This window comes from Pelodiscus sinensis, chromosome 2 (genome assembly GCF_049634645.1).
Source record: "Pelodiscus sinensis isolate JC-2024 chromosome 2, ASM4963464v1, whole genome shotgun sequence".
Lineage (NCBI taxonomy): Eukaryota > Metazoa > Chordata > Testudines > Trionychidae > Pelodiscus > Pelodiscus sinensis.
In genome coordinates, this window is record NC_134712.1 from 256,636,340 (window position 1) to 256,663,610 (window position 27,271).

Sequence of the window (27,271 nt, forward strand, 5' to 3'; positions counted from 1 at the left end):
GCAGTGAGGCAGGCAGCATCCTTATTTTCCAGAAAAAGCAACGGTGGCAGGTCAGTTAAGTGACTTGGCCCAGGTCCTTAGGTTCTCTTCCTAACTTGCCAATGTTAGCAGGAGAACCCATCTTATGCTCCCCAGTCCCACAACTTAACCACAAGATGAATCTTCCTGACAACGTGAAAGCTCTGTAGGAAGGGACAAAGCGTGGGCATGAAAGGGAAACAGTTAAATGAAGCAGACGACCATCAGATCTACTCTGGAATTGGAAGAAGAGTGGCCTGTCCAAGTTCACCTAGTAAGTCAGTGAACAAACTGGAAACACAACGTGGAAACGCTGCCAATCAGACCTGGGCTTGCTCTAATCATCATGGTGTGTGGTTTAATTTCACTGCTTCAATTAATTCTTCTTTAGCTAATACGCGGGTATGTAAAATGCTCATTAATACAAAGAAATACATCTGATGCATTGGAAAAAGCCCTCCCTTACTTGTCTGAACTACTTTGATGCCTCCTCATCTCAACTGAGTAATGAGCTTAACTTGTAAATACTTAGCTGTAGCCGACGCATTATCTAAAAACAATTTGACACCCAATTAAAATGGATTTCAGGAGATCTACATCACTGAATATTGTGCACCAGAATTTACTTCAGCTCCCCACAGATATGCAAAGCAGCTTTGTACAAAAGACCAGGTTTTTTTATTTCACAAAATTGGGTGGCTGTGTACATAGGATCAGATGAAAAAGTGGCCACACGTATTTATACAGAAACACAACAGCGTTAAGAATTCAGGTACTTTGTAGGATCATCACTAGTACAGTAAAAAATAGTCTCCATCTGGATCCTTTAAATTTGAAATTGATCACACTAAAAACAACCTGAGGTTATTCTAAACTGGACCATGGCCTGAACCGGATTTCCATGCTCGCTCCAAATACCCTGCAGGTAACGGTAACATTTGGAATGGATTTTTTTAGATGAAAGGTGGGAGGGAGGGAGGGAGGGGAAGCCCTGACTCTCTGCTAGGCACTGTAGGTTCTTAGAGCTTGACAATGGAAAGTGTTCTTCCTACACACCGGAAGTCACAAGGCCAAGTACAATGGTATGAGCATGAAGCAGATGTGCAGACAGCCCCCCCATAGGTATGTCACACATGTGAACACGTTCTCAGGGCTTGGAAAGTTCAACCGTTAACGTTTCAAGGCATCAAGCACTTGAGTGCTCTTCAAGGCAAGTCTGCATTTGTTTTGCTTTATGAAATAGCTCTGCGGGTTGCAGAGCCTCTGGGCAACCTCTCCCACGCTCCGCCCACTAGTGAAATCACTGCGGTCAAGCTTTGAAACCAACAGCCCACCTTCTACCCCGGATCATGGAAATCCGCCCCCAAAGGATCCTACGCAACACCCCTGGCGAGGAGGCTTGTCAGACAGCTCTCCCTGGAAGGAGAGGGTCTGAATCATGCAGAGAATGTGAACCATGCAGTCGTTAATGAAAGGCTAGGAGCAGCATTTGGCAGTCCAAACTCAACCCATACTAATGGCATGGGATTGGTCTTCTCAATTGCCCCTAATCACAGAGCATGCTCAGAGTCAACTGCCAAGCCTGTTCCCCCACAGCCCTGCAAAGAATGGAATGATAACGCTCCGCTAGTGGAGAGAGAAGCATGAATGGAGGAGCGAGTGTTCTTCTATCCTAGTCCAGAAAGAAAAAGTACCACGTTCACTGAATTCTGCCCACCCCGGCTGTCTGCAAGAGGTAGTTCTGGCGTTCACACCCCCAGCCATCCCAACCCAATCCCATACACTAGCACTTCATTGTTATCTACTATATTTTTTTAAGTTCAATTTTAAAAGAAAAAAGTATAAGCTCCAAAAAGAGAGAGGGACTAAAATTTGTTTTATTCCTCAGTTGGCTACTGCACCAAACTACTCAGAAGGAAGAGGATTTAACTACAAACTTCTCCTTCCAACTAAACCCAAAATAAAATATAAACTGGAGCAATAAAGCTCAGATGGAGTGATTTTATTCTAACTGATTCACTCCTGGCTCTATTCACATAGGATCAATATTTTCTTTAATAAGTTAGCAAGGCAGCCTGGGGGCTCAGCTATTGCCCTTAATGATTATCTACTTGTAATGAATACGGTCAGAATTAATGCAGCTTCCCCTCTAAAGCAGTGGAAGGAGAACTCCTCCTTCACTCTCCTTATGTGCTCAAGCCATTGGTTTGCTCTGTTTGATCTTGGTGCCTTGCACGTTACAAGTATATTACACCTCAGAGACCAAGGATGGAAATGCCACCGACCACATACTAATATTCATTATCACCTTCAACCCAAAGCCCCTCCCTGCCTCTAAACACAATCCAAAGATTCAACGGCAGAAACACCGAGATCAAGGGAAACCAGAGCAGAGCACTCACTCCAGAGGGTAAACAGAGGAAAGTGTGAAGGACTTCCTGCCAGCCATACAGAGGTACTGTGATTACTGCTCTCTGCGTTCAGTGTAAGTGCTGCCCAAAGGAGTACAGCCAAATAATGACAGACTATAAAGTCTGTGAGGGGGGGAGGAGGTCCAGGCAGGCTGACAGGAGACCAATCCCCCTGAAAAGAACAGAAGGAAACTGAGGAAATCCATTTTTGGTCACCACTATCGCGGTTCTGGGATCAGATCTAGAAGTTGCTTGTTGCTGGTGGAGTTAGGGAGCTGCTGAGGCTGGTGTTGCTCCTGCGGGTGGTGGAGTAACCCCATCAGTCGGTGGCGGCGGCTGCTGCGATGGAGGGGGGTCTGCAAATACAGTGGAGAGAAACACATGAGCACCAGAAGCACGGGAAGTACCAAAATGAATCAAGAAGTTCACATTACACATATGAAACTTGGCTCTTCTCTTTTTGAAATCCAGCTATGTGTAGCAGTGGCACATGGCTTCCCGAGGGAAACAGAGCAGGGACTAGCAAGGGAATTATTCCGCACTAGCTCCCGGAGACATCCTTGACCCTCTGGGGCCTTTCCCATTCTATGGCTGACACTTGGCATTTGCACTGCGCTTTTCACCCCCTGTACAGATTCACTTCCTCTGCTCGCTCTACCTTTCATCGAGTGGGTGACGGAGGCAGCTTCAGTGAGTTGTCAGACCTGGGTTTATCATTTCACTGTTCCATTTGCTCAGTCCTGAGTTCAAACCATTAGCTCAGCCTGTCTGTTTAAACCAGATGTAACAACACACTTTGCAAGCAGAGCTCTGCGCAAGCAGAGCTCTGCACACGCAGAGGCAAGAAGCCTTGTCAGTTCCAACACAGGCACGGCCCTAACGATGTGGCCCAGTGGGGAGAGAACGAGGGTTGGCACAAGGGGCAGGTTTCAGGCACAGTGAAATGTGCTAATGGCATAAGATGGGTTATTCAGAGGAGAGAGTAGGAATCAAGGCGCGGAAGAAGAGAAGGGGAAGTAAATGAAGCACAAAGGAGACGCTGCCACTGGGGGAGCAGGAAACAAATGGGGGAGCAGACAAATCCACTTCTCTTTACAGTAGTTACCATCAGAGAGTCAGCATTTCCCAACAACGCCCTTGCACCCGTATCTTTGCTGACAGGCAAGTGTCACAGTCTCAGGTCCCACCATGTATGTGACGACTCAAAAAGGTGACATTTTAGGAGCACAGGAATGACACACTAGCTCAGACCAGTGGCTCATCCCATCCCTTATCCCAGCAGCGCAAGGAGCCCCGCCTTGTACTACAGGTTGAATTTCTGTGGTTTGGGACTCTCTGGTCCGGAAGGATCACGGATGTTGCAGGACTAGAAAGCCCCAGCAACAGAGGTGGCTGGCGGCTTGGAGAGGAGCCTGCCTGGTGGGACCAGCGGGCAGCGGAGCCCGGGGGCACAAGAGCCTGCAGCCAGTGGGGCAGTGAAACCGGCGCGAAGGGGAGGAGGGAGCACAGCTCAAGGGGCAGTGGAGCCTGTAGCAAGCCGGGTTGCCAGGAGCTCCAGCAGGGCGGCTGGGCTGCCATGAGGTTGGCGGGGCCCCAGGAGCTCTGGCAGGGTGGAGGGGCTGCCATGAGGCCAGCGAGGCCCCAGGAGCTCTGGCAGGGCGGAGGGGCTGCCATGAAGTTGGCGGGGCCCCAGGAGCTCTGGCGGGGCCCCAGGAGCTCTGGCGGGGCGGAGGGGCTGCCATGAGGTTGGCGGGGCCCCAGGAGCTCCGGTGGGGCAGAGTGGCTGCCATGAGGCCGGCGAGGCCCCAGGAGCTCCAGTGGGGATGCCGCAGCTCACAGGGCTGGGAGCTCTGGCAAGGCTGCTGCAGCTTGTGGGGAGGCTGGCGAGAGAAGCCTTAGTGACTGGGGAGAGGAGCCCAGTGGGGAGGCTGGCGCACTCCTTCCCAGACCTCCCCTAGTCCAGAAAACTCCCTTGTCCAGGACCAGTCAGGTCCTGTGGGTACCAGATCAGGGAGGTCCAACCAGTAGAAGAATGTCCCTGCTTTTTTGGGGAAGGTGGGGACTTACGGGTATGGATAATGTCTGTCTCCTGCAGCTGTTCAAGTAACCTCCATGCCAAGTCTAAAGACTTTTGGGCGTGGTTTTTGGCTGGTGCAAGCCTTTATACCGTCAATCAGCCAAGCCATGTGGATTTACACCAGCTGAGGATATGGGCCATAGGTTTTTTAACTAGCTTCCTCTTATTTTAAATCTCCACTTTTCTGAAGAGGAAATTCAGTGATAGCTTTTGGTATCATGCGGCTGCACTCAATTGTGCCATGGTCCCTATTAATAGTCCGTTATGTCCTGAAGCCATCCCTGGGTATGATTTTGGATTAAGCTGTGATTGATTTTCATGGTGACCACAGTGCCTCACAACCTTCACAAAGGGACAACAGGACATGCAGTGCTGCTTAAGGGGGAGAGAGAGACTTAAATCTTCTAACATCCCTTTGACAGAGATTTTTGGCTGCTAAAAACATCCAGATCTGATGGTTCCCACAGCTCACAAAAAGAGTTTAAGCTACAATCGCTTTTCCAGTAATGAGACCAGCAATTGAAAAAAAACACTTAGTACATGTAGACAGAGCTAATGCTGAAAGCCCACTTACACATGCCATTTGGAGCTGCTAGGGGAACACGAGGTCCAATAATGTTTCCTGACATTGGTGGCATGCCAGATGCGGGAGGGCCACCACTGGACGGGTGGATGTTGGCTGACACAGAGGGCATCATTCGGCCTGGCATGGCTTGCCCAGGTATCATTGAACCTGGCCCTGGCATCTGTCCTGTAGGGGCATTAAAGAGAGACCGCAATGAAACTCAGTTACAATATACACATGAATAGAAAAGGGTAAACATGGCCTAATTGTTCTCTGAGCAGGAAGAGAAAAATCTCGTGTGCTCAGATTCAACTCTGCGCTTCCACTCCAAATGCCATCTGCAATCATCCCAAAGGAAAAGCCTCCCCCGACTGAACAACACTCTCCTTTCCGGAGGAAATGCTGTGAGATCCTGACGTTGCTAAAACCTTATCACACAACAGGCAACTAGAGAAGATTGTTCACTGTTGCCTCTAGAAACGGATGGGATCTTGGTAAAGTGGTGATGCTAGTGGCCATGTGAAGACGTACTACCAACTGCACAGGGAGAACAAGGCTTCAAAACAGCAAAGCACTCAGGAAAAAGGGCAGGGACAAGGACTAATGGATTAATTTAACAGCAGAGCTGCAGTCACGCAGCTATAAATTACACCTGCACAATGTAAAACACATTCGACCTCAGTACAAGGAAGGTTTTTAATAAAACTCTGTGGGCACAGCCCCTCCCCCCCCTCCCCCAGTGGTTTAAATGTAAGATCATTAAGGGAAATGGTGTCAAAAGACCTATAATTCACTGACTGGATTTTGAAACCCGACTTGAGGAGAGCAGTCCATAATCCATTGTATTTACTTCTGCAGGAGTCAATGCACGTATATTTTATATCCATAAAACTTTAGTTGAGGCAGCAGCCACTAGCCATGGATTGTAGCTACTTACAAACGTGAGTGTTACTTTAAAAGATCCCTTCCATACCAGACCACACAGTAATTATGCAAAATATAAGATCTGATTACAGAATCCCTTAAACATAGCCCCACACCCACCTTCTACAAACCACCATGTGTAAAAAACAGCATCATGATGAAATGTAAAAGCCAAGGAAATTCACAGGTCTGTACTTAGCACTGCAAGTGAATAACTAGCCACAAAGATAGATATGTCTGTAATGCCTGCTTAAAAACAGTTCCTTACCTTAACTGTTGTTCTTCGAGTGATTGCTCACGTCCATTCCATGTAGGTGTGTGCATGTTGTGTGCACGTCGATGGAAGTTTTTCCCTTAGTACCACCCGCTGGGCCAGCAGGGGAGCCGCCTGGAGTGGTGCCACTATATCGGCTAATATATACCCCTGCTGGCCCTCCACCCTCTCAGTTCCTTCTTACCAGACTACTCCAAAGAAGGGGGTGGGAGGGATTTGGAACGGACATGAGCAACACATCCCGAAGAACCACAGTTCCGAAGGTAAGTCACCATTTTTAGTTCTTTGAGTCACTGCTCATGTCCATTCCACGTAGGTGACTCCAAAGCAGAAACCCCAGGAGGCGGGGTCGGCGTTCTAACCTTCTGCTGAGTGGAGGACAGCCTTGCCCAGAGCCGCATCCCTCCAGCATGCTGAATCAGAGCATAACGGTTGGCAAAACTATGATTGAATACCATGAGGCAGCGCTGCAGATGTCCGGAATAGGGACCTGAGCCAGAAAGCCAGTAGAGGAGGCCTGCGCTCTAGTGGATTGGGCTGGGAGAGGAGGGACTGGAACTCCAGCCAGACTATAGCACTTCCTGATGTAGGAGGTTATCCATGAAGAAATTCTCTGGGTGGAAACTGGCTGGTCCTTGATCCTCTCCGCGATTGCCCCAAACAACTGTGGGGACTTATGAAAAGGCTTAGTTCTGTCCAAATAAAAAGCCAATGCTCTCCTAACATCTGGAGTGTGTAAGGGCTGTTCTTTCCTGGAAGCGTGGGGCTTCAGGTAAAAAACTGGGAGAGAAATGCCCTGGGAGACCCCACTGTCAGCAGGAAGGAGGGATGGGGGCATAACCTGACCTTATCCCTGAAAAAGACCTTGTGGGGGGTCTGAGGTAAGGGCCGGTAACTCTGACACCTGTCTGGCCGATGTATGGCCACAAGGAACCTCCAGGAGAGGTGTAACAACAAACGTGTTGCCATAGGCTGGAAGGGGGCCCTGTGAGCCTGTTCAGGACCACGTTAAGGTCCCACCGAGGGACAGGTTGACGGACACGCTGGTAAAACCTGTCCAGCCCCTTCAGAAACCAATTGACCGTGGGGCGCATGAAGTGCCTCGTGCTCCAGGGGCCTGGGCGAAAGCAGAAATAGCCGCCACGTGAACCCTGACTGATGGAGAGGGCAGCCCCTGGACCGTGAGCTCAAGGAGACAGCTTTTTAAGCAAGCTTTGTGGGGGTCCCCACAGGATGCAGGGCTTGAAGTTTTGGGGTCCGGGCATGTCCTGTAGCAGGAGTTGGGAACACAAAGTGAGTCCCCACATCAGAGCGAACTACTTACACTGGCAACTATTTACAGAGATAACGAGAACAATTACCAGGAACACTAACTAATCTACAAAAACCAACCAGGTGAGAACTGCTGGGAGTGCTGGCAGAGCAAGTGCAGAGCACAATGATCCTCACAAGTGATAGGAAGGAATTGGGGCGGGGGGGGGGGGAGCAGGGGTACATATTAGTAGATACAGCTTCAGAATGCCAGAACTGGTTGCTGACCCATTGGGGTTGGAGGGACCAAAAGGGAGAGAAGGTCCCATGGTACCTGAAAACCCCTGGGGTCAATGATACTGGCAGTCCCCTGGCACTGCGTTGGCTTCTTGGTTTCCTGAACAACAGTTCTGACTGGGAAAGGACTAATGTCACACACAGGTATCTCTGCTATGCTTGAATTCACAAGGCTTGGGGCAACTTCCCTCAAATATCATTTAGCAACTTTCTCTGCTTCCCACACCTGGAGCAAAAATTCTCTTACCCTACATTTCCTGTTTCCTACTCCCCTCCCCCACCTACCTATCACCCCATACTTATGGGTCCACCCTCTGAGCCCTTTCATTCCAGCACCTTCAGACATTCTTAAGGCATCCCTTTATCTAGGAGGGCAAGTGAACTTAGTGTCTTGATGGCTGCTTCCCCCTGAACAGTGGTTACAGAGACAAAGTTGTCATGAACCTGCATCCTAGTTTTATACGTAAAGCTGTCTCAGATTTTCACCTGTCATAGTTGTATCTTCTTCATTGTCTTTATCCCCAGCCCCATGGTTACCCAGGAGAATGCAGTTTGTGCTCATGGGATGCTATTTACAATGGTCCAAACAGACTCTTAGCGGCTTACAGGAAGAGAGAAAGAGTGTGGCCAATCCTTAGCCGGGAAGACATCATTCATAGAGGCTGAAGGCACATGTCACTAGTGTCACAGCTACCTTTGTAATTTGTCTGTCAGATTCCTCTGGTAGAGATTTGCAAAGCAGCAGCATGGAGTGAGATGGATATGTTCTCCACACGCTATCCGTTGGAATTGGCATCACATTCTGATACTTGATTTGGTAGAGAATTGCTACAGTTCATTTTTGGCTTGAATTTCCCCGCTGTCACTGTCCTCTCCTGGGGGCACTGCTTGCTAATCTCCCATTAGTCGGAATACACAGAGGCATTTGAAAAGAGGGGTTAGTTACCTGTAATAGCCAGGGATATCAAACTAGCACAAGAGCGCTCCGGCATCCTCTAGTGGGCACAGCTTTTTATACAGCTCCCACAGTTCAGCACCAGAGGCATTAAAGAAAGCAGAGCCTTCAAAGGACAAATCTTTGATTAACTTCTGAAAGGCTGGAGCAAATCCAGATGTTTGGTACCCAGAGCATCTCCTTACAGCTATCCCAGTGGTCAGAGCATCTGAGGTGTCATAAGCTGCCTGCAGAGCATGACTGGTATCTTTCTTCCTACCACATCCAACTTATGTCCTTCCTTATTTGAGGGAGGAGATGGGGATGCTTTTTTCCCTTTGGACATTTCCTGTGCTCCAGAAATTGGCATGAAATTGGCAGATGGATGGTGAAACAAATATTGATGACTTTGTGGGTACACAAAGCACATTCTACTAGTCTGCTTACAAGCATGCCAGGAGAGCACATTGGAATAAGCCAAAATGTTCTTCACTGGATTAGGACCTCCTGGAAGGATTAACTGCAATTCTATAATGTCAGAGAGGATCATATAAGTCAGGTGCTGAAAACCAATCTGTAATTGGAGAGTATTGCTCATTCTTCCTGTTAGCTCCCAGAATTATATTTGATCATCTGGAGGAGATACAGAGGAAGCCCAAATTTGCATGCTGGCACTGAGGTACCTTCATTATTGTGCAAAATGGGCATGAGTAGCATGCCATGTTTCATTTAATCTGAGGGAGTTTCCTGCCAATCACAAACTTGCCACTCTTCTTGAGAAGGTTGAGCTATTGGTATCAGCATGGTCTGGAACACAGGCTTTCTTAAAGATAACAGCAATGGGGGAGGTTTGGTGCCTGGACAGCTTTCTACAGGGTGAAGGTATCTCCAGCTGAAGGAGAGTGTCAGTATTAGTACGAGAGCAGCTGATGGCACAGCACTGGGTTTCACAGTATCTACGAGAGCCTTCATGGACCCCTTACTGTAGGGCCATTTGAGTAACTGAAGAAGCTCTGTATAATGTCCTTCCATTTCAATGGATTCTTAGCTGAAGGAATCCAAGTGGGCTTTCTGGAACAGCAGAATTTGCACTGGTGGTTCCAAGGAGAGTCAAGCAGCAGAGGCAAAGAAAAGAGATTTGACTGGGGTCCGCCAATGAGAGTAGAAAAAGTCAACAGAGGTCATACAGAGACACCAGGGATGCGTCTACAAAACTGAGCAATGAAGCCTCCAGTTAAGGAGAGATGTGTGCGGAAGGTGATGCCAGGAAACACGAGTAACTGGTGGAGAATGAGAATGTCACTACTTCTTTGAGTTGCTCCACAAGTTGGAATGCTCTCTCTTCTTGGGCCCTGCAGGGCTCTTGTGGCAATCTGGAAGCCTGTGTTGACTGGCATTCATTCTACTGACACCAAAGATTTGGTGCAAACAGTGGAACAAATGCTGATGTGGTGCAAGTGCAGATTGCGTAATTGGAATACATGGTGCTGGACAGATGGGGGACTCAGACACTAGGCACTGGGCTCTGAGAATCTGACTTTCAGCCAAAAAATTAATGGAGGCAGAAGTGCTTAGATGTTTTTCATGTCATGTGACAGAAGACCTCAAAGCACAGAAGCAGACCTTAAACTTCCTGCAGAAATATGAGGACAATCCAACGGGAGGCTCATTGAAACCAAAGACATTTGGAGTCTGTGCTTTGTTTCTCAAAGAGTATAAGCATGGTGAATCATTCATTGGGAAACTACTCACATTTCTCCCAGGCACATAAGCCACCAAAAATGCGTATTTGTCGCAGGAAAACGGCTGAACAGGTAATGTACCTTTTGACCCCCGACATGGTTCAGGGAAAGAGATGACCTTGGGGTAACTGGAGGCCAATGGTCACAAATAACCTATTTGAAAAAAGAAAGTGGAACGCAAAGCTAGTTAGAAGAGGTAGATCCATTGGCTTGTGACCGAGGAACTAAGGTGGCTGGGAAGCGTGCTTCCTTATATCGAGCCAATTACATCATGTTTGTGAGAGAATGCCCCACCACCACCCCAGCACACGCAGATTTCTAAACTCTTTCTACAGCTGAGTGCCAGACACGCTGAAGCCCATTAGTGAGAATGCACAGAAGTCCTTTAAGAAGAGAGGATTAAGTTAACATAATACCCTAATGGCCAACTGCTCTAATAACTCTTCAAATCAAGATAAGCCTGAAATTGTCCTATCTTACGCCAATTTTCCTCATAACTGCAAACAGATTTGAAAAAAGTCAAAATGAAAAAATCAATTTTTTTTAATGGGAATATTTACACAAAAGGAGTGAGATAACGAAATCCACCCATGCACACACTGAGCACAGCCTCTGGTCAGTGGCCTATAATGCAAATCTATGACATTTCCATCATCAAATATGAAAGAGCAGTAGCAGTCAACCAGAAAAGCTGTAGAGATTTGAGAATCCTCTTTCTCCTCCTCCAGCTCCCTGTCAGTTTCCACTCTGGTGACTGTGAACAGGTGTATATGAAAGACCATCACAATGCATCCTTGCCTCTCCAGTCAAGGATCTTTGAAGAGCTTACTGGAACATAAGAGTGGCAATACTGGGCCAGACTAAAGGCTCCGTATCCTGTCTTCTGACAGTGACCAATGATAGGTGCCCCAGAGGGAATGTATAGAACAGGTAATTATCAACTGATGCATTCTCTGTTGCTCATTCCCAGTTTATGGCAAACAGAGACTAGGGAATCCATCCCTGCCCATCCTGGCTAATAGCCATTGAGTTTAATCTAGTTCTTTTTTGATCCCTGTTAAAGTCTTAGCCTTTACAACATACTTTGGCAAGGAGCTGCACAGGTTGACTGTGCACTGTGTGAAGAAATACTTCCTTTTGTTTTAAACCTGATGCCTATTAATCTCATTTGGTGACCCCTAGTTTGTGTGTTACGGGAAGGAGTAAATAGCACTTCCTTCTCTACTTTGTCTACACCAGTCAAGATTTAATAGACCTCTATCATATTCCCTTTAGTCTTTGTCAAGCTGAAAAGTCCCAGTCTTATTAATCTCTCCTCATTTGGAATCTGTTCTATATCCAAAATCATTTTTATTGACCTTTTCCAATTCCAATATATCTGCTACGAGATGGGGCAACCACATCTACATTCAATGGGGCAACCATCTACACACAATATTCAGGACGTGGGTTTATCATGCATTTTTACAGACACAATATAATATTTTCTATCCCTTTCTTAATGAATCCCAACATTCTGTTCACTTTTTTGATTGCCGCTGCCCACTGAGTGGATGTTTTCAAAGAACTATCTATAATGACTCCAAGATCTCTCTTGGGTGGCGGTAACTAATTTAGACCCCATAATTTTAAATGTATGGTTGGAATTATGTTTTCTAGAATGCATTCATTTACATTTATCAACATTAATTTCATCTGCCATTTTGTTACCCAGTTACCCAGGTTTAAGAGATCCCGTTGTAACTCTTTGCAGCCTGCCTGAGATTTAACTATCTTGAGCAGTTTTGTATCATCTGCAAACTTTGCCATCTTCCTATTTACCCTTTTTCCAGATAATTTATAAATATGTTGAATAGGTTTGGTCCCAGTACAGACCTCTGGGGGTCACTATTAGTTACCACTCTCCATTCTGAAAACCGACCATTTATCCCTATCCTTTGTTTCCTATCTTTTGAGGATTTATCAATCCATGAGAGGACCTTCTCTCTTATTTCAGGACAGCTTACTTTGCTGAAGAGCCTTTGATGAGGGACCTTGCTAAAGGCTTTCTAAAAATTTAAGTATATATCCACTGGATCCCCCTTGTCCACATGCTTGTTGACCCCTTCAAAGAATTCTAGTTGATGGGAAATCATGCCTCACCATGCTGCCTCTTCCACAATGGATTATATGTTCAGCTATATAGAGATGGCAAACTCCCTGAAGACACTTGCCACAGGGTTCACTGAAGCCTTCCAAACTTTTGTGCGCATATTGGATGTAGTCCTTTATAGGTATGCACTCTATGGGCAAGTACAGTGCACATCACTTACCGCTGCAGACACCTGGAATCCGATTCCCCTCAAACAAGTGAATTAGCTTGTCTCATTCCATTCCCCTAACTAGACAGCAAGAGCCATGAACAGAGTTACCCCAGTCAGATAACAGAAGATTTAATCAGATTCAGCACGAAATGTACTGCAACTGGCATACACATCTGTTTTGGTCCAGGTCGCTTTCAGATGTGAAGGACAAGCAACAAGAGCACAATAGGCAGCAAGAGAGAAAGCTACAGACAGCCTGGGGCTGAGGGTTGAAATCAAAGCAATTTATTAGCATTCGAACCAAGTAAAAAATGTGTAGGATCAGAACAGCTCTATGAGATGGCAGGGGGCCCCAGGACGAGAACACTTCCATTCTCTCACCATCAAAGACCGGCCTGCTTTTCCAGATCCTATCCATGCAAACATCAAAAGCGGAAGAGGGCGGATTAACCCACAGGCAGTTCCTGCTGCAAAGGGTTATTTTGTATTAGTATTTACTAGGGATGTAAAATCACGTGCAATTGCCTACCAGTTACACACATTGAACTAGTTAACCGATTAAAGGTGAGCAAGTGGGTATCCCTTGCCTTAGGTGGGCCACAGTGCAGGGCACCCAGGCTCACCGTGGACAGAGACTGCTCCAGCCAGGATGCCAGAGCAGCCTCTGCCTGCAGTAGCGTCTCCCCCGTGTCCCCACCACCCCATGGGGCAGCCTATGTGAACCACAGCCAAATTTAACAGCATTTATGAACACAATTGTACTCTCACCCTATCCCTCAGCCACTGACTGTCACATGGAAAATGCAGATCATCCTTGCAGCAAAGCCCATTTGGAAACAAGAAGTCACAAGGTAAGCTGAGTTCAGCTGGTCAGTACCATGATTCAGGATTTCCCCCTACGTTGCAGGAGATGAGGGAGCTTATCTGGCTGGTGTCTTGTTATTAACATTTTGAAGCAAATCAGAGTAATGCAGAACTTAGATGAGACAAATCCTATTCCATTTAGCAATCTAGACAGGAGAACAGACCATTAACCTGAACCACCTGAGGAAGTAAACGTTTAGCTATGATAGTTCCTTCAAAGCATCCTGCAACCAAATTTACATTCCTCTGTTTCATTTGGAAGACAGGATCAGAATCCAAACTGATCTTGACAAACTGGAGCAATGGTCTGGAGTAACAAGGATGGAGTTTAATAAAGACAAATGCAAAGTGCTACATTTACAAAGGAATAATCAGCTGCACAAATACAAAATGGGGAACGAGTGCAGAGGAAGGAGTAGGGCAGCAAAGGATCTGGGGGTTACAGTGAGTTAAATATAAGACAACAATGTGATACTTAAAGCAAAAAAACCCAACATAATTCTGGGGTGAATTAGCAGGAATGCTGTAAGCAAGGCACAAGAAGTAATTCTGCTACTCTGCTTCGCACTGATTAGGCTGTCGTATTGTGTCTAGTAATGGGGACCACATTTCAAGAAACTGCAGTGTGTCCAAAAAAGAGCAAGAAGGATGACTAACGGTCTAGAACACATGACCTCTGAGGAAAGATTGAAAAAACGGGATTTGTTTAATCTGGAGAAGAAAGAATTAAAGGGGGACAACACAATAGCTGCCTTCAAAGGTTGTTATAAGGAGGAAGGTGATATTTTTTTCTCCTTAATCATCAAAGATAGGCCAAGAAGCAACAGGCTTAAATTGCAACAAGGGAGATTTAGGTCAGACATTAAGAAAAACTTCCTAAGTGTAGTGAAGCACCAGAACAAGTCACCAAGGGAGGTTTTTAAAATACTTAGTCCTGCCTTGAGTACAGGGTCTATCAAGGTGTCTTGCAGTCCCACATTTATGAGATTTCTATCTGTTCAACATCTTTAGAGCAATGAGCCCTTCAACAGCAGCTTGCTGCTTCATCGATTGCCTTTGCAATATAGCTCTTCTGCTGAAAACCAATACCAGAAAACATCAACAGCAGAGTTCACACTCCCTTCTCCTGACAATAAGTGTATTAAATATTTTCCTATTGGCCCCAACAGATTTCAAGTACTAGTAAAGCTTGAATTTTTCTGCCTTTCCCTTGCAATCAAGACACTGATGCTTTTGAAAAAGAAACGGACACTTAATGGAAGGACCTAGCTGTGCAACTGAAGTCCAACAAAGCTCTTTGGAAGATGTGTATCTGGCTCTGCCACAGATATTATAACTATTATGAAAAGTCAAGTTAGGAACGTGGTAGTGCAGTGGGGTTGGCACACTAGCCTTTAACATCTAGACATCTATGTCCAAAACTGCCGTAGCTCACAAGTGAAATAAACCAGGGCAGGAAGGGGAGGTCGATACTCTGATTTTTTCACATCACAAACACCACAATAGTCTGGGCTGACTGCTTTCGCTCTGGAGCAGCAGGTTTGCCAGGTCAGGAGTGAAGTGCTTTGGCAGACCTGTGTGGAAGTCTGCTCACAGATGAGCTCAAGCCAGTACTTGGTTATTTTTATGAGCACTAAAGTCTATACAAAAAAAAAAAAAATCAAGAGCTGGATAACTACCACATACAGGATTACATAGCCACTTTCTGATGCAAGAGCAGACTAAAAGGGTGATCAAGGAGCACTTCACCAGAGAACTGGCAATGGGTGATACGGCATGGATCACCTGTTCTGTTCACTCTATCTGGGGGACCTGGCATTGGCCACTGTCAGAAGACAGGATGCTGGGCTAAATGGACCTTTGGTCTGACCCAGTATAGCTGTATGTTCTTACATTCTTATATTAAGTGGAGAATAAAGCCATTGAGGTTGGTGGTGTGAATGCAGAAACCAACCTTGTGCTAAAGTGAAAAAAGTTAGAGAGTGGATAAATGGTAGATAGCTTTGTAAGTATGGGCAAGCAGCTGATGTTTAACAGAACGTGGACAAAATGGACGGATTTAAATGGGAAATGAGTGTGCTGAACCAGGAAGATTAATTTTAGCAGCAATACTTTGAATGCAGGGCTGAGAGATTGCAGGCAGTGAGGCAAACAGGGAGCCAAGGCACAAACTGATCAGGGCTTGGATAAGGGTTTAGACAGAAAGGAACATTAGGATCTTGGAGATACTATGCACGAAGAAATAGCAACATTCAGACACTGACTGTGGGCCACACGAGAGAGACAAGACAGACCCATATGTCTTATATGGAAAGAAGAAAGAGACACCACCATTGGGAACCACCATTTGATGCAGAACAGTCTACCCACCAAGGATAAGATCCTGGAAGGGGCACCTTGGCTCTTCCAGTTTCTCCCGTGAGAAGGTCGCAAGTAGTCTCTTTCCCCCCACTTGCAGCATGAGAACTCAAAGCAGAGGCTGGCTGTCCTCTTCCTTCCCTGCCCTTGTTTAGTGTAAAAGGCTTCTCTGTCTACATTGAAGAACAACCAACCTCGCTTAAATGCTTTTGGATCATTCACGCTACAGATTGCTTTACTGTGGCTTACCTAGAATGGCAAACTATGGTTATAAACTGTATGGAAACCGTTTCAAATACAATTCTAGGCTGTAGTGTGGGAAGGGACTTCTTGGATGCATGGAAAAAAATCAGAAGCCTTTAGAAGTGCAGTAACTATGGGTTTATTGTTAGAACTGGGGAGCCCACACCGGTGAGGGGTGGTTTTTTGGTTTTGTTTCTCACTTGTGTGCAGCCCAACTGATTTTTCTGTGGCCCTGAGCCAAAAAAGATTCCCCATCCCTGCCTCAAAGCATCCATGAAAAGCGACTTTAGCACTGCCCCGAGAAGCTCTGTCTACATGTCTTTAAGGGCAAGGTGAACTTTTCATTTCTTAGCTTACTGCAGCAAAGTGCATGCAATTTTATTTTTAAGGCCGCTAAAATGCTTGAGAGAGATGATCCTGTCATATCTCCATTCAACCTCATACTAAGAATTCATTCAACAAAAAGTACCCAGTCAAGCCTGGATTAAGCAACTGGGCTTTACAATTGTCGGCATGGCAAAATGAAATGTTATTTTTACAGAGATAATAGTCCTTTTCACTTAATGAGAAAGATACAACTTCAAAAAGACAGAGGCTAAAGCAGAAAATGTCAAAGTGTGACCTACATAAGGAGGAGAGCATAAAAACAGCAGACATTTGAGAAGATAAAACTGAAACATTCACTAAAATGAGATTCGGCTTGCTAAAAATCCTTACTCGTTTATAGATATTAGATATTTTCTAATACATGTTAATGAAGTGTTACTCTTGTTAATAGCAATTAACCCAGGTATTCATGTTACAATGAAACCTATACACAAAGCCATCATTAATGGATTGCCCCCATGTTATTAGATGTCTCAGCTCCATTAAAGCTGACATCTGAGGGGTTACGGTGCTAGGGACTAAGACAGGTTTCACTGTTTTTATTTTAAAGCAGTGATGGGGTGGAAGAGAAGCAGAAAAGTTGTATGGTTAAACACTCACTTGCAAGTTCTTTTCCATTAGCACACTCCTCAAACAAATGGCCAACAGCTAATGAAATCAGTGCTAAGGAAGGGAGGGGACACACACACACACGACATGTAAAGTGCCCAGTATTTTCTGTTTTTCTTGGATGGACGGATGGCTGGCAGGGACATTCTTCCCCTGCTACATCTGGCGGGGGGGAGCAGCGATTTAAAGGTGCAGCAACTTTTTTTTTCCCCTCAATAACTTTGATCCCGTTTCCCCCTCCCCCAACCAATTTTTCCCCCCACCATGTTCAGGATTTTTTATGAAAGTATCTGGCAGCCCTAGATTCTGCATGAAGTCATGCTCTCAGCTGAGTAAGTAAATCACCTTTGAGATGTTCATGATATTTCTGTTAGACTGGTGAGTGCAGGAAAATTCTTTCAGGGGGCTGTGTGCAGGCTTCCCTGCGGAACAAATTCTGTGGTGTCACTAGACACGCCCCTTCCTCACAGTGAATGATTTTCAGAAGCAGATTCAGAAAGTTATACTGCGAACCAATCTTCAAGACATGTCCTTACTTCAGCATGTCCCGTCCCCCCCAACACACTGCAGCAGAGCAAATTCTAGAGTCAAGATCTGTGAATAATTAACCACAAAAACTCATTCAACATCAAATCTCTAGGGAGGCTGTTTCCGCTTCACTTGCATATTGTATTTCTGTTACTTCCCTCCAGCACAATTCATTCATTGCAGACTATATAGGCACCAACTCACTGATTATACAAGCACCAATTTGACCGCCAGAGTGCACTGGACTGGGGCTTTCAGGGTATTGTCTGACTGGACCCCTAGCAGCTGGAGGTTCACCATTTTTTAAAAATAACATTTCACATATGTGGTAAGATCCTTCTGCAGGAAGTGGCAAGCTGCTTAACCATCTACATGAATGAGGACAATTGCTACCCAAGGCTGCGCTGGCTAACTTCAAATATTTATATATTTTAAATAATATATATGTGTACAGGGTTAGGAAATGCTTAAACTCGCTGGAGAGCTCTGATGACATCAAAAATCCAGGACAAGTCAAGTACTGTAGTTACATCAAATATCAACCTCGGTGGAATTGTTGCCCCTTGGATGACTCCGTTATTTGCTATTCTATAAAATACTTTTTGCATGATCAGGTTTTCACAGGTGAGATGACGTAGCCACCATCTTGCTAGTAGAAAGAATCCAAGCTTCCTACTTGCAAAGATTTCAGTGGTCATTTAGAGTGCAACAGATGCACATGCACACAAATTTCTCTTTCCTACTGAGGTGCTAATAGCCTTCATTGACATCATACTCCCCCTTCCCGAGTACCTGAACCCGGCTGGGCAAGCAAATGATCTAACCAGTGAACCACATTTAGTGCTAATGAATCATGGTCATGTGCCACTTGAGGTATGTTGCACATATACTAAGGCCCAGTCTACACTAGGGGGCAATGTCAAATTAAGTTACGCAACTCCAGATATGTGAATAGCATAGCTAGAGTCAACATGCTTTAGTCTGATTTACCGCAGTGTCTCCATTGTGTGTGTGTGTGTGTGGGGGGGGGGGGGGGGGGGTGTCGATGGGAGAAACTCTCTTGTTGATGCCCCTTACTCTTCTCACTCTGGTGGAGTACCAGAGTTGACGGGAGCTTGCTCAGCAGTTGATTTAGCAGGTCTTTACTAGACCCGATAAATCGAGCCCAGGAGATTGATCCCCACAGTGCTGATCTACCGGTTAAAGTGTAAACAAGGCCTGAGACTGCTAAGCAATATTAAAGCCACAGCAAAGAAACTTTAACGCAAGGCTATAAGTAGAACTAACATTGGTCATTCTATCAGAACAGGAATTAGCACAACTACTTCTATACTAAGCAATCCAAATACACAAAATATAATCCCCAGCCAATGCTTCACATGACTATAAAAAGTTGCAGTTTTAGCACAAATTAGAAAGTCCATAATTAAACAATTATCTACTAAGTTGTAAATGGGAGAATTCTACAAAGCATTTCCCACCAATATCAGTTTGCACTCCTTCTATGACCCTAGACGACTGGTTTAGTGGCAGGAGTGTTCAACAGAACAGTAACGTAAAAGAACACTGGAGAGTATTAGAAAGAAAAAAATTATCAATCCAAAAGTCTGAATAGTTACAAAGGAAAAATGACTCTTGGAATTTCCAGACTGGCTTAGAGTAACATATGGTATGACTAATATAGACAGTTAAAAACATCTGAAATTTTGGGTACTCACTATTAAATGCTTGCAAACATGCTACAAAGAAAAAAAAAATCACTGAACATTTTCAATTTTCATATCACAGAAAATTGTTCTGGATCTGTGAACAGAAAAGGCAAAATTTTAATAACTGATAATACAATTATTCATCTTGATACTATAGTATATTTTTAGTGAATTTCATACTAAGATGAAAGCAATGGAGATGCTTTTATCCAGCAGGGGGTTTGCATTTTCATTGCAAGGAACTCATCAAAACATTCTGTGAATAGGCAGGTAGGTGGTCAGTGAGAACTGCATAGATCAGTTTCTCTCCCACTGGTGAACAAGACAGACCAGTGGAAGATATTTCCCCTCAGCTTTAGTTTGCTCACCCTCTTTTACTGATGGATCTCATTGGTGGCTGTAATAAGATTCAAAACAACCTCACTGGCTTGAGAATATCATGGAGAACTGCCAGAGTTTCAGTCATCTTCTGAGCAGAAGCTAGAGCCACTGGAAAAGAATCTGGAATAATTCTTAGACTTTTATTGCATTTTCTGGCTTTTTTGTGTGCGCTTCTCTTTGGTCTTTTGGAGACAGCGTACTTATTTTCAACAGGAGATTGCTCCCACTTCCTAAATGGTGCCTCTCTTTTTGGGCTGAAACTTCATAAGGATTTTTGGACTTCCTGTCGGAGAATCCCCCAATTAACGAGAAGCAACAGGCAGGTGAATCTTCGAGCACTCGTGACAGTGTCTTCAGGTATCTCTGAAGTGGGGAAAGGGGAAAAATACCAAATCCCAATAAGCCACCAAATTCTAAGCCTTTTCTCCTAAGAAAAGAAGCATCTGTAGGCTAGGCCACTGGAACACTTGTGGTAGAACTCCTCTTCTGAAGCTTCTTACAGGTTCTCCTTAAAAACAGAGCAACCTTTTGTCTGCTTCATCTCACCTGGGAGAGAGGGAAACAAAGAGAGGGAAGGAACCTGGCAGGTAATCCCATTTCAGGAATGAAACCTAAGAAAAAATTGTTCCTGGGAAGGAAGATGAGGGAGGGTTGATGGGAGAAGAATACTGCTCACTAGTGCTGCCCCAACATTTGTTTGCAGGAGACGGGATAATAGAGATGGAAGAGCTGACCACCCTACCTGCTTGCATGGATAAAAAAGGCTTCATGGCCAAATCTACAGAGCTCTGCAAATTTGCGGACATCCACAGACCACCTTGTGGATCACAGATCGGCTGCAGATAACAAATGTTGTAATTGTGAAGGGCAGAGCTGGCTCTGGAATTCACAGGAAAAGAAAAGCAGCTGAATTGTCAGACTGGGGAAAGGTCACAGAAGGGTGAGCCACATTAGTCTGTAAAACTCTAAAAGAACACCCCAAAACCCCAGTAGTCCTGTAGCACTTTAGAGACTAACAAATATATATAGTATCATGAGCTTTCGTGGGCTAAACCCACTTCCTCAGATAGGGAGAGGTCAGGACCTGGACCCTGCTGGTCGTTTGATATTCCGAGTCAAAGATTACTGAAGTAGAGCTCCTGAAGGTGGATAGGATGCTATATCTGTCCTTTCCAAACTTCTGGAAAAGAACCCATTTACGTGATAGGAAACCTTTGTAAAAGAATGATACATACAGGTGAAGAGCCAGCAGCACGCTCAGTCCTTCACTGACAAAAGGAGACATACTTCCTGCCCCATGCAGATTTCCATTTAGTACTGACATGCAGTACACAATGCTGATGGTGGAACCTGGTACATGAGTTTGTTAAGGCTTTGTGGAAGAGATTAGAAACATTTAATAGACGAGAATAGAGGAGACAGGTTGCTGAAAGTTCCTCTTCTCTCTCAATCACTAACATTATTTTTCCAACTGTGCTCCAGAGCAGGAGGGAAACCAGTGTTGCATTATGATTGCTTCTCTCAAAGGTTAGGAAAGGGACTGATGAGACTCTGTAAAACGGAAAAGCTTTAGTTCACATTCCATTCTCAGCCCCAAGCAACCTAGCAGATGAGCCTGGATCAAGAACTGCAGAGGCTTCCTTCCCCTAGCTTGATCCAGACAGAATCTGGATCCATTATGCAATCAGCCACAATAGCAAATGCTGTGAGTAGGCCTTGGGAGCTGTGAAGAGCTCTAGGAGCAGCAATATGCAGTCAAAAGGAATTTGAGGTCTTATGGGTAACTCTGCCATATGAGACAGAACACATTAGCCTGGTAACTCCACTGAGGCAGGAAGTGAGAAAAGGATCCTCACTCTAGCCTCAGCTACCATCCTACTTTCTGACTGCACTTAGCACTTGAGGTAGTTGTAAGCCGGGGTTATTTTTTATCTTCTGTTAATAAATGTTTTACAAATTTCAATCACCTTGTTTAGAATCGTCTCTTCACCACCCTGTCACTTGACACACCAACTATCATTTTGTTCATGGTCTAATGGACTGTCAGTTACTACTTTTTATTCTTTACCAAGAGAAAGAGGGAAGCCAAAAGTGAACTCTGTATAATAATGCTTTTGGGAAACTGAGTAAAGTCCACAGTAGGGATGTTAAAATGTGTTTTATTTTTTGGTAAGTGTGTAACTGCTGAATTTTTCAGCGGTTACACGTTTACACATGGGGGAGAGGAGGCAGCTGATGCTTGTGGGGAGCCTGCTTAAAAGCCTGCTCTCTCCTCTGTGCTACTGCCTGATACAGAGGTAGTTGTGCAGGGATGGGGGACCTTGCCTGTAACCATGAAGGTTAACTGACGAGCCCAGGCTCATCGGTTAATCGACTGAACATGCACACTATCACATCTCTAATCCACACAGTTAAAGCATACAAACGTCTCAGGCAATCATACAGGCAACTAAGGAGTTGAAAATGGACAATTGGCACCAGTATTTTTCCCACTGAGGCCCATTAATTCTCGACCACATGCAATATGTATTGACAGTATGACTTCTGATGCTTCTGTCACCGTTACACTGCTCCATGACTTTTCCACCAACGTAAATTGAATGGGTCACTCTCTCTTACAGAACTCTGCCAGACAAGTCACAGACCACCCAATGGAGTCTCCAACAAACTCTGTAGGATGAACATTAGACTGCCATATTGTATCACTTGTCACTAATTCAAAGACTCCTTTGGATAGATCACTGTGGGTGGAGTCCTCCTAGCAATATTGGACAGCCCTGCACAAACAGGCAAGGGAATGATCTGCTCTTTTTATAAAGCCATTTAACAGAGGTGTATTGGGTAAAAGGGCTGTACTCATAGCTCAGAGACCAAAATTCTTTTTCTACAACATGGGCAATAAAAGCTTATGCTTCATCAATTTGCACTCCTGTCAGTGCACCCTGGGCCCAGAAAAAGGATTTCTGCTAAGTGTGAGGTGAATTCCATCTCCACACCACGATTTTAGCACTTATGCGAGATTGTTTACCTGGCTGCCAATAAGTAGCTATTGTGGCAAAGTAGATTTGTAATGTGGGTGGCTAGCCAATAGTTATTTTAAGTTCATTAACTTATTTCAGCGAGGCGACGAAAGCAACAATTTTTTTTTGTAACAACCTTTTTGTTACTGACTGGGCTGAAGTATGATCTGGTGACCAAGAGAAAAAAAGATTCTGTATTTTACTATCATGCCTGGAGCGTCCAAGGAGGGAAATATATATGTAAGAGGGGAAAGATATAAGGAAAACACTTACATCACCCAATTCCTCCTCTTAGTATGGGATGTCTCAATCTACAGCCAAATTAATGGTACATCAAAAGAGGCCAGGATATCGATTTAGATGCAAACAGAGCTCCAAGTAATGTCAAAATAAGCTCAAAGTTTTCACCCTCTTTGTACCCAGGAAGCAGAAACTATTTTTAAACTGGACCAAGAATCCTCCTATCGTAAAAGTGTCAATTGGATCCAATCCAGAGGCATGTGTTAATGGACTGAGCACAGAACTGGGTATCAAGAATGCCCCATTTTTAATAATGCTCTGCTACTGACTTGCTGCATGAGTTTTAGGGAAGTCATTTCTGTGTCCTGAGTTTCTTCATCTATAAAATAGGGATATATGCATCTACATCACAAGCCTGTTGGGATGACTAGATGTCTGAACTTCATTGGAAAATGTAAACCCTTTTGAAGTGTTAATTATTACTCAGATCTATCTACTCTATGATAAAAGGTAAGGTCTTCTAAACCTTCAGATGCAACAGGGCACAGAAGATCTTTCGGGGGATCAAAGAATTATTCCAGGAAAAGTTCACTGTTAATCAGCTGATAGCCCTCTTTTCTCTAATGAAGGGAAGGCTCTTCCCTTCATTCATATAAATGAAGCCCACAAAGAAGCCATCATTTTCAATTACTCTAGCAAAGTCTAATACTCCCATTTGCTTACAGAGATCCAAGATATCTTCAATGTTTACCAATCCCCAAATGGAAGGGCTCCCAAATGTGGGTTGATTTCTTTCTTGTTTCACAAACAGACTGGGTCCCACCACCTCTTTTAGGATTGCTGATATTTAGTGGAGGGATCTGTGCATAAAAGTTTAGGCCTCCTTTATGAGTACCACCATAATTAAATTTAGATACTTCCATCATGTCCGTCTCACTCATATCCTTTTCTAAGGTAACAATCCCCCAACCTTTCTGATCTCACTTCAGCAAAGAGAGTTATCAAGGACCTGGAAAAGTTTTTGCTCCTCTTCTGAACCCCCGCCAGATCTGCAATATTCTTTTTATCATGGAATAGCCAATACAGCACACAGAGTTCCAGATGAGGCCACCACACCATAAATATACTGTATTATTTTTTACAATCTCATTCCTTACGCAACTTAACATCTTGGTAACTATTTTGACCACAGCTGGGAAGTATCTATTGGGATACCCAGGTCCCCTGCTATTACTTTCACCATGATGAAAACTGACTATTTAAACCTTTCCATCTCCTAGCCACTAGTTTTTGATTCATGACAATATTTTGCTTCTCACTCCTTGACTTCTTAGCTTCTTCAGCAGCTTCTTGTACAGGACCTTGTCAATGGCCTTGGATACATTTTGTCACCTGGTGGTTCTTTATGCACTACTGTACTAATACAATTAAAGAATTATAAAAGATTGGAGAGACTATTTTCCTTTGCTGAAACTTTGCTGGTTAGACCCTTTCATATTGCGAGCTTCCAAGGTTTTTTTTCCCAATTGTTTTTAATGATCATTTCAACTACATTGCCAGGTAAAGATGTAAGGCTACAAAGACCTTGAATTCCCCTGGATCACTGTAGGGATGTTGTAAACTATATTTTTTTAAAATATGCTACCCTGCAATCCTCTGAAACAGCAGCAGGTTTCAATTAGGGATGTTAGCGTTTAATCAATTAACAGATAAACTAATGCTTATTGGCTGCCTCCCCGGGAGTGAAGCTGGCAGGGGCTGGCAACTCCACTCCTAGACTACGTCTAGACTGCAAGCCTCTTTCGAAAGAGGCTTTTTCGAAAGATACTTTCGAAAAAGCCTCTTTCGAAAAAGAGCATCTAGACTGCAAGCAGTACTTTCGAAAAAGCAAGCCGCTTTTTCGAAAGAAAGTACCCAGGCAGTCGAAAAAGCCCTGTTTGCATTCAAGAATGCCTTTTTTCGAAAGAGCACTTTCGAAAAAAGGCATTCTTTCTCGTGAAATGAGGTTTTCCGCCATCGAAAGAAAAGCCGTGTTCTTTCGATTTAATTTCGAAATAACGCGGCTGTAGTCTAGACGCAGGGGAAGTTTTTTTGAAAAAAAGCTACTTTTTTCGAAAAAACCCTCGAGTCTGGACACAGCCCTAGGGAGGCTTTGCTGCGGACTTTGCACTACAAAGCTTAAATAAACTTCATGCTGCAGAGCCTGCAGCACATGTAACCATGTAACAACTAAGATTTTAGCAGTTACCTTTTTAACTGACTTTTTACATGCCTAATTTCAATAAAACATGGTATATTTTGTTAGCAGCTAGGGTTGCCAGGTGTCCGGTTTTGAACGGGACAGTTCAGTATTTGAGGGTTCTGTCTGGGGAAAAAAATTAAGAAAATACCAGAGATATAAAATGTCCATTACAGGCAGTCCCTGAGTTACGCGGATCCGACTTATGTCAGATCCGTACTTACGAACGGGGCTTTTCTCGCCCCGAAGGACGCAGGTGGCGGGACCGCCCAGACGCGCCGCGGTCCCCCGCCTGCGTCCTCCAGGGCGAGAAAAGCTGCTCCGCGTCTCCCTGGTCTGCTGGGGGGGGGGGGGGGGGAAGGGGCGCAGCTAGTGCGTCCCCCTCCCCCCCCCCCCCAGCAGACCAGGCTTTTCTCGCAGATGCCTGTGGTAGAGCAGCTGGGGCGCTGCCGGTTGGTCCCGCAGTGCCGCTCCTCGGCGCTACTGGAACAACCCGGCAGCACCCCAGCTTTTCTGCCCCAGGCGTCCTGATTCAGCTGCTGCTGGTCAGTTTCAGCAGCGGCTGAATCAGGACGCCTGGGGCAGAGCAGCTGGGGTGCTGCTGGGTTGGTCCAGTAGCGCCGCTCCTCGGCGCTACTGGACCAACCCGGCAGCACCCCAGCTGCTCTGCCCCAGGCGTCCCCAAGTCAGCTGCTGCTGAAACTGATCAGCGGCTGACTACAGGAAGCCCGAGGCAGAGTTGCTCTGCCCCGGGCTTCCTGGAATCAGCCGCTGATCAGTTTCAGCAGCAGCTGACTTGGGGACACCTGGGGTAGAGCAGCTGGGGTGCTGCCAGGTTGGTCCCCGCAGCGCCGAGGTGCAGTGCTGCGGGGACCTAGGCAGCACCCCAGCTGCTCTGTCCCAGGCGTCCAGATTCAGCTGCTGTTGAAACTGATCAGCGGCTGATTCCAGGAAGCCCAGGGCAGAGAAACTCTGCCTTGGGCTTCCTGTAGTCAGCCGCTGGTCAGTTTCAGCAGCAGCTGAATCTGGACGCCAGTTCCGACTTAAGTACAAATTCAACTTAAGTACAAACCTACAGTCCCGGGGACTACCTGTATTTTCTAATTAGGTAAGTTTTATTATTATTAGGAGTATCAGTACCTAGTTGCGAACTGCCTGGCTGGTAGACACGCTCATGCTGCGGACGGGTAGCACCACGGGATCTCCGTGTGCCCGGGTCAATCCTGCTCCCTGCCAGCTGATTCTCTCCCCCCCCCCCCCGCTCCCTCCCCAGTCCCGCTCCTCCCGACCCCCTCCCGGCCAGCCCCGCTCCCCCCGACCAGCCCTGCTTCCTGCCGGCCGGTTCTACCCTCACCCCTCCCGATCTCCCCCGGCCAGCTCCACTCTCCCCGACCTGGTTCCCACCAGCCAGTTGCCTCGCTCCCTCCCCCCGCATCCTCGCCCAGCCAGCCCTGCTGCCCCCAACACCCCTCCTCCCCTGCTTCCCACCAGCTGTTTCCCCCTCACCCATCTTCCCGGCCAGCCCTGCTCCCCTCCTGGCTGGTGTCCCCCCCGCCCATCTGAGACCAAGTGTGTCCAGTATTTTTTTTGAAGCCACCTGGTAACCCTATTAGCAGCTCAGTTACTTCACACTTAAGCTCCTTAAGAACTCTTTGATGGACCATTTTGGTCTACAGGTTGGACATTCCTGGTCTGGCACTGACTGGTCCCAGATGCGAGATTTTGACAGACCAGAGGAGGTGATCCGAGCCAGACCCCGGGTGTTGCCAGACCAGAATGTCCTGGTTTATAGAAGTGAAACCTTCAGTGACCTATTGCATTTTTATTTATCAATTTGCTTCCATACCTTGTCTTCTGACACCTCAATTTCAGATATCAGAGGGGTATCCATGTTAGT

At 45.6% G+C, this 27,271-nt stretch overlaps 1 protein-coding gene across 4 annotated transcripts in view; it reads right to left on the reverse strand.

Moving 5' to 3' along the window:
• Positions 1-981: 981 nt before the first annotated feature.
• SMARCC1 (SWI/SNF related BAF chromatin remodeling complex subunit C1) overlaps positions 982-27,271 on the reverse strand; it is a 142,234-nt gene continuing 115,944 nt past the window's right edge. For all 4 annotated transcript variants that reach the window (XM_075923022.1, XM_075923025.1, XM_075923023.1 and 1 more), the window contains 2 exons: positions 5,081-5,257; positions 982-2,785 (listed from right to left, as the gene is read on the reverse strand). In XM_075923022.1, coding sequence (XP_075779137.1) covers positions 2,697-2,785; positions 5,081-5,257 — 266 coding nt within the window. In that variant the 3' untranslated portion in view covers positions 982-2,696. The remainder of the gene's footprint in view (positions 2,786-5,080; positions 5,258-27,271) is intronic.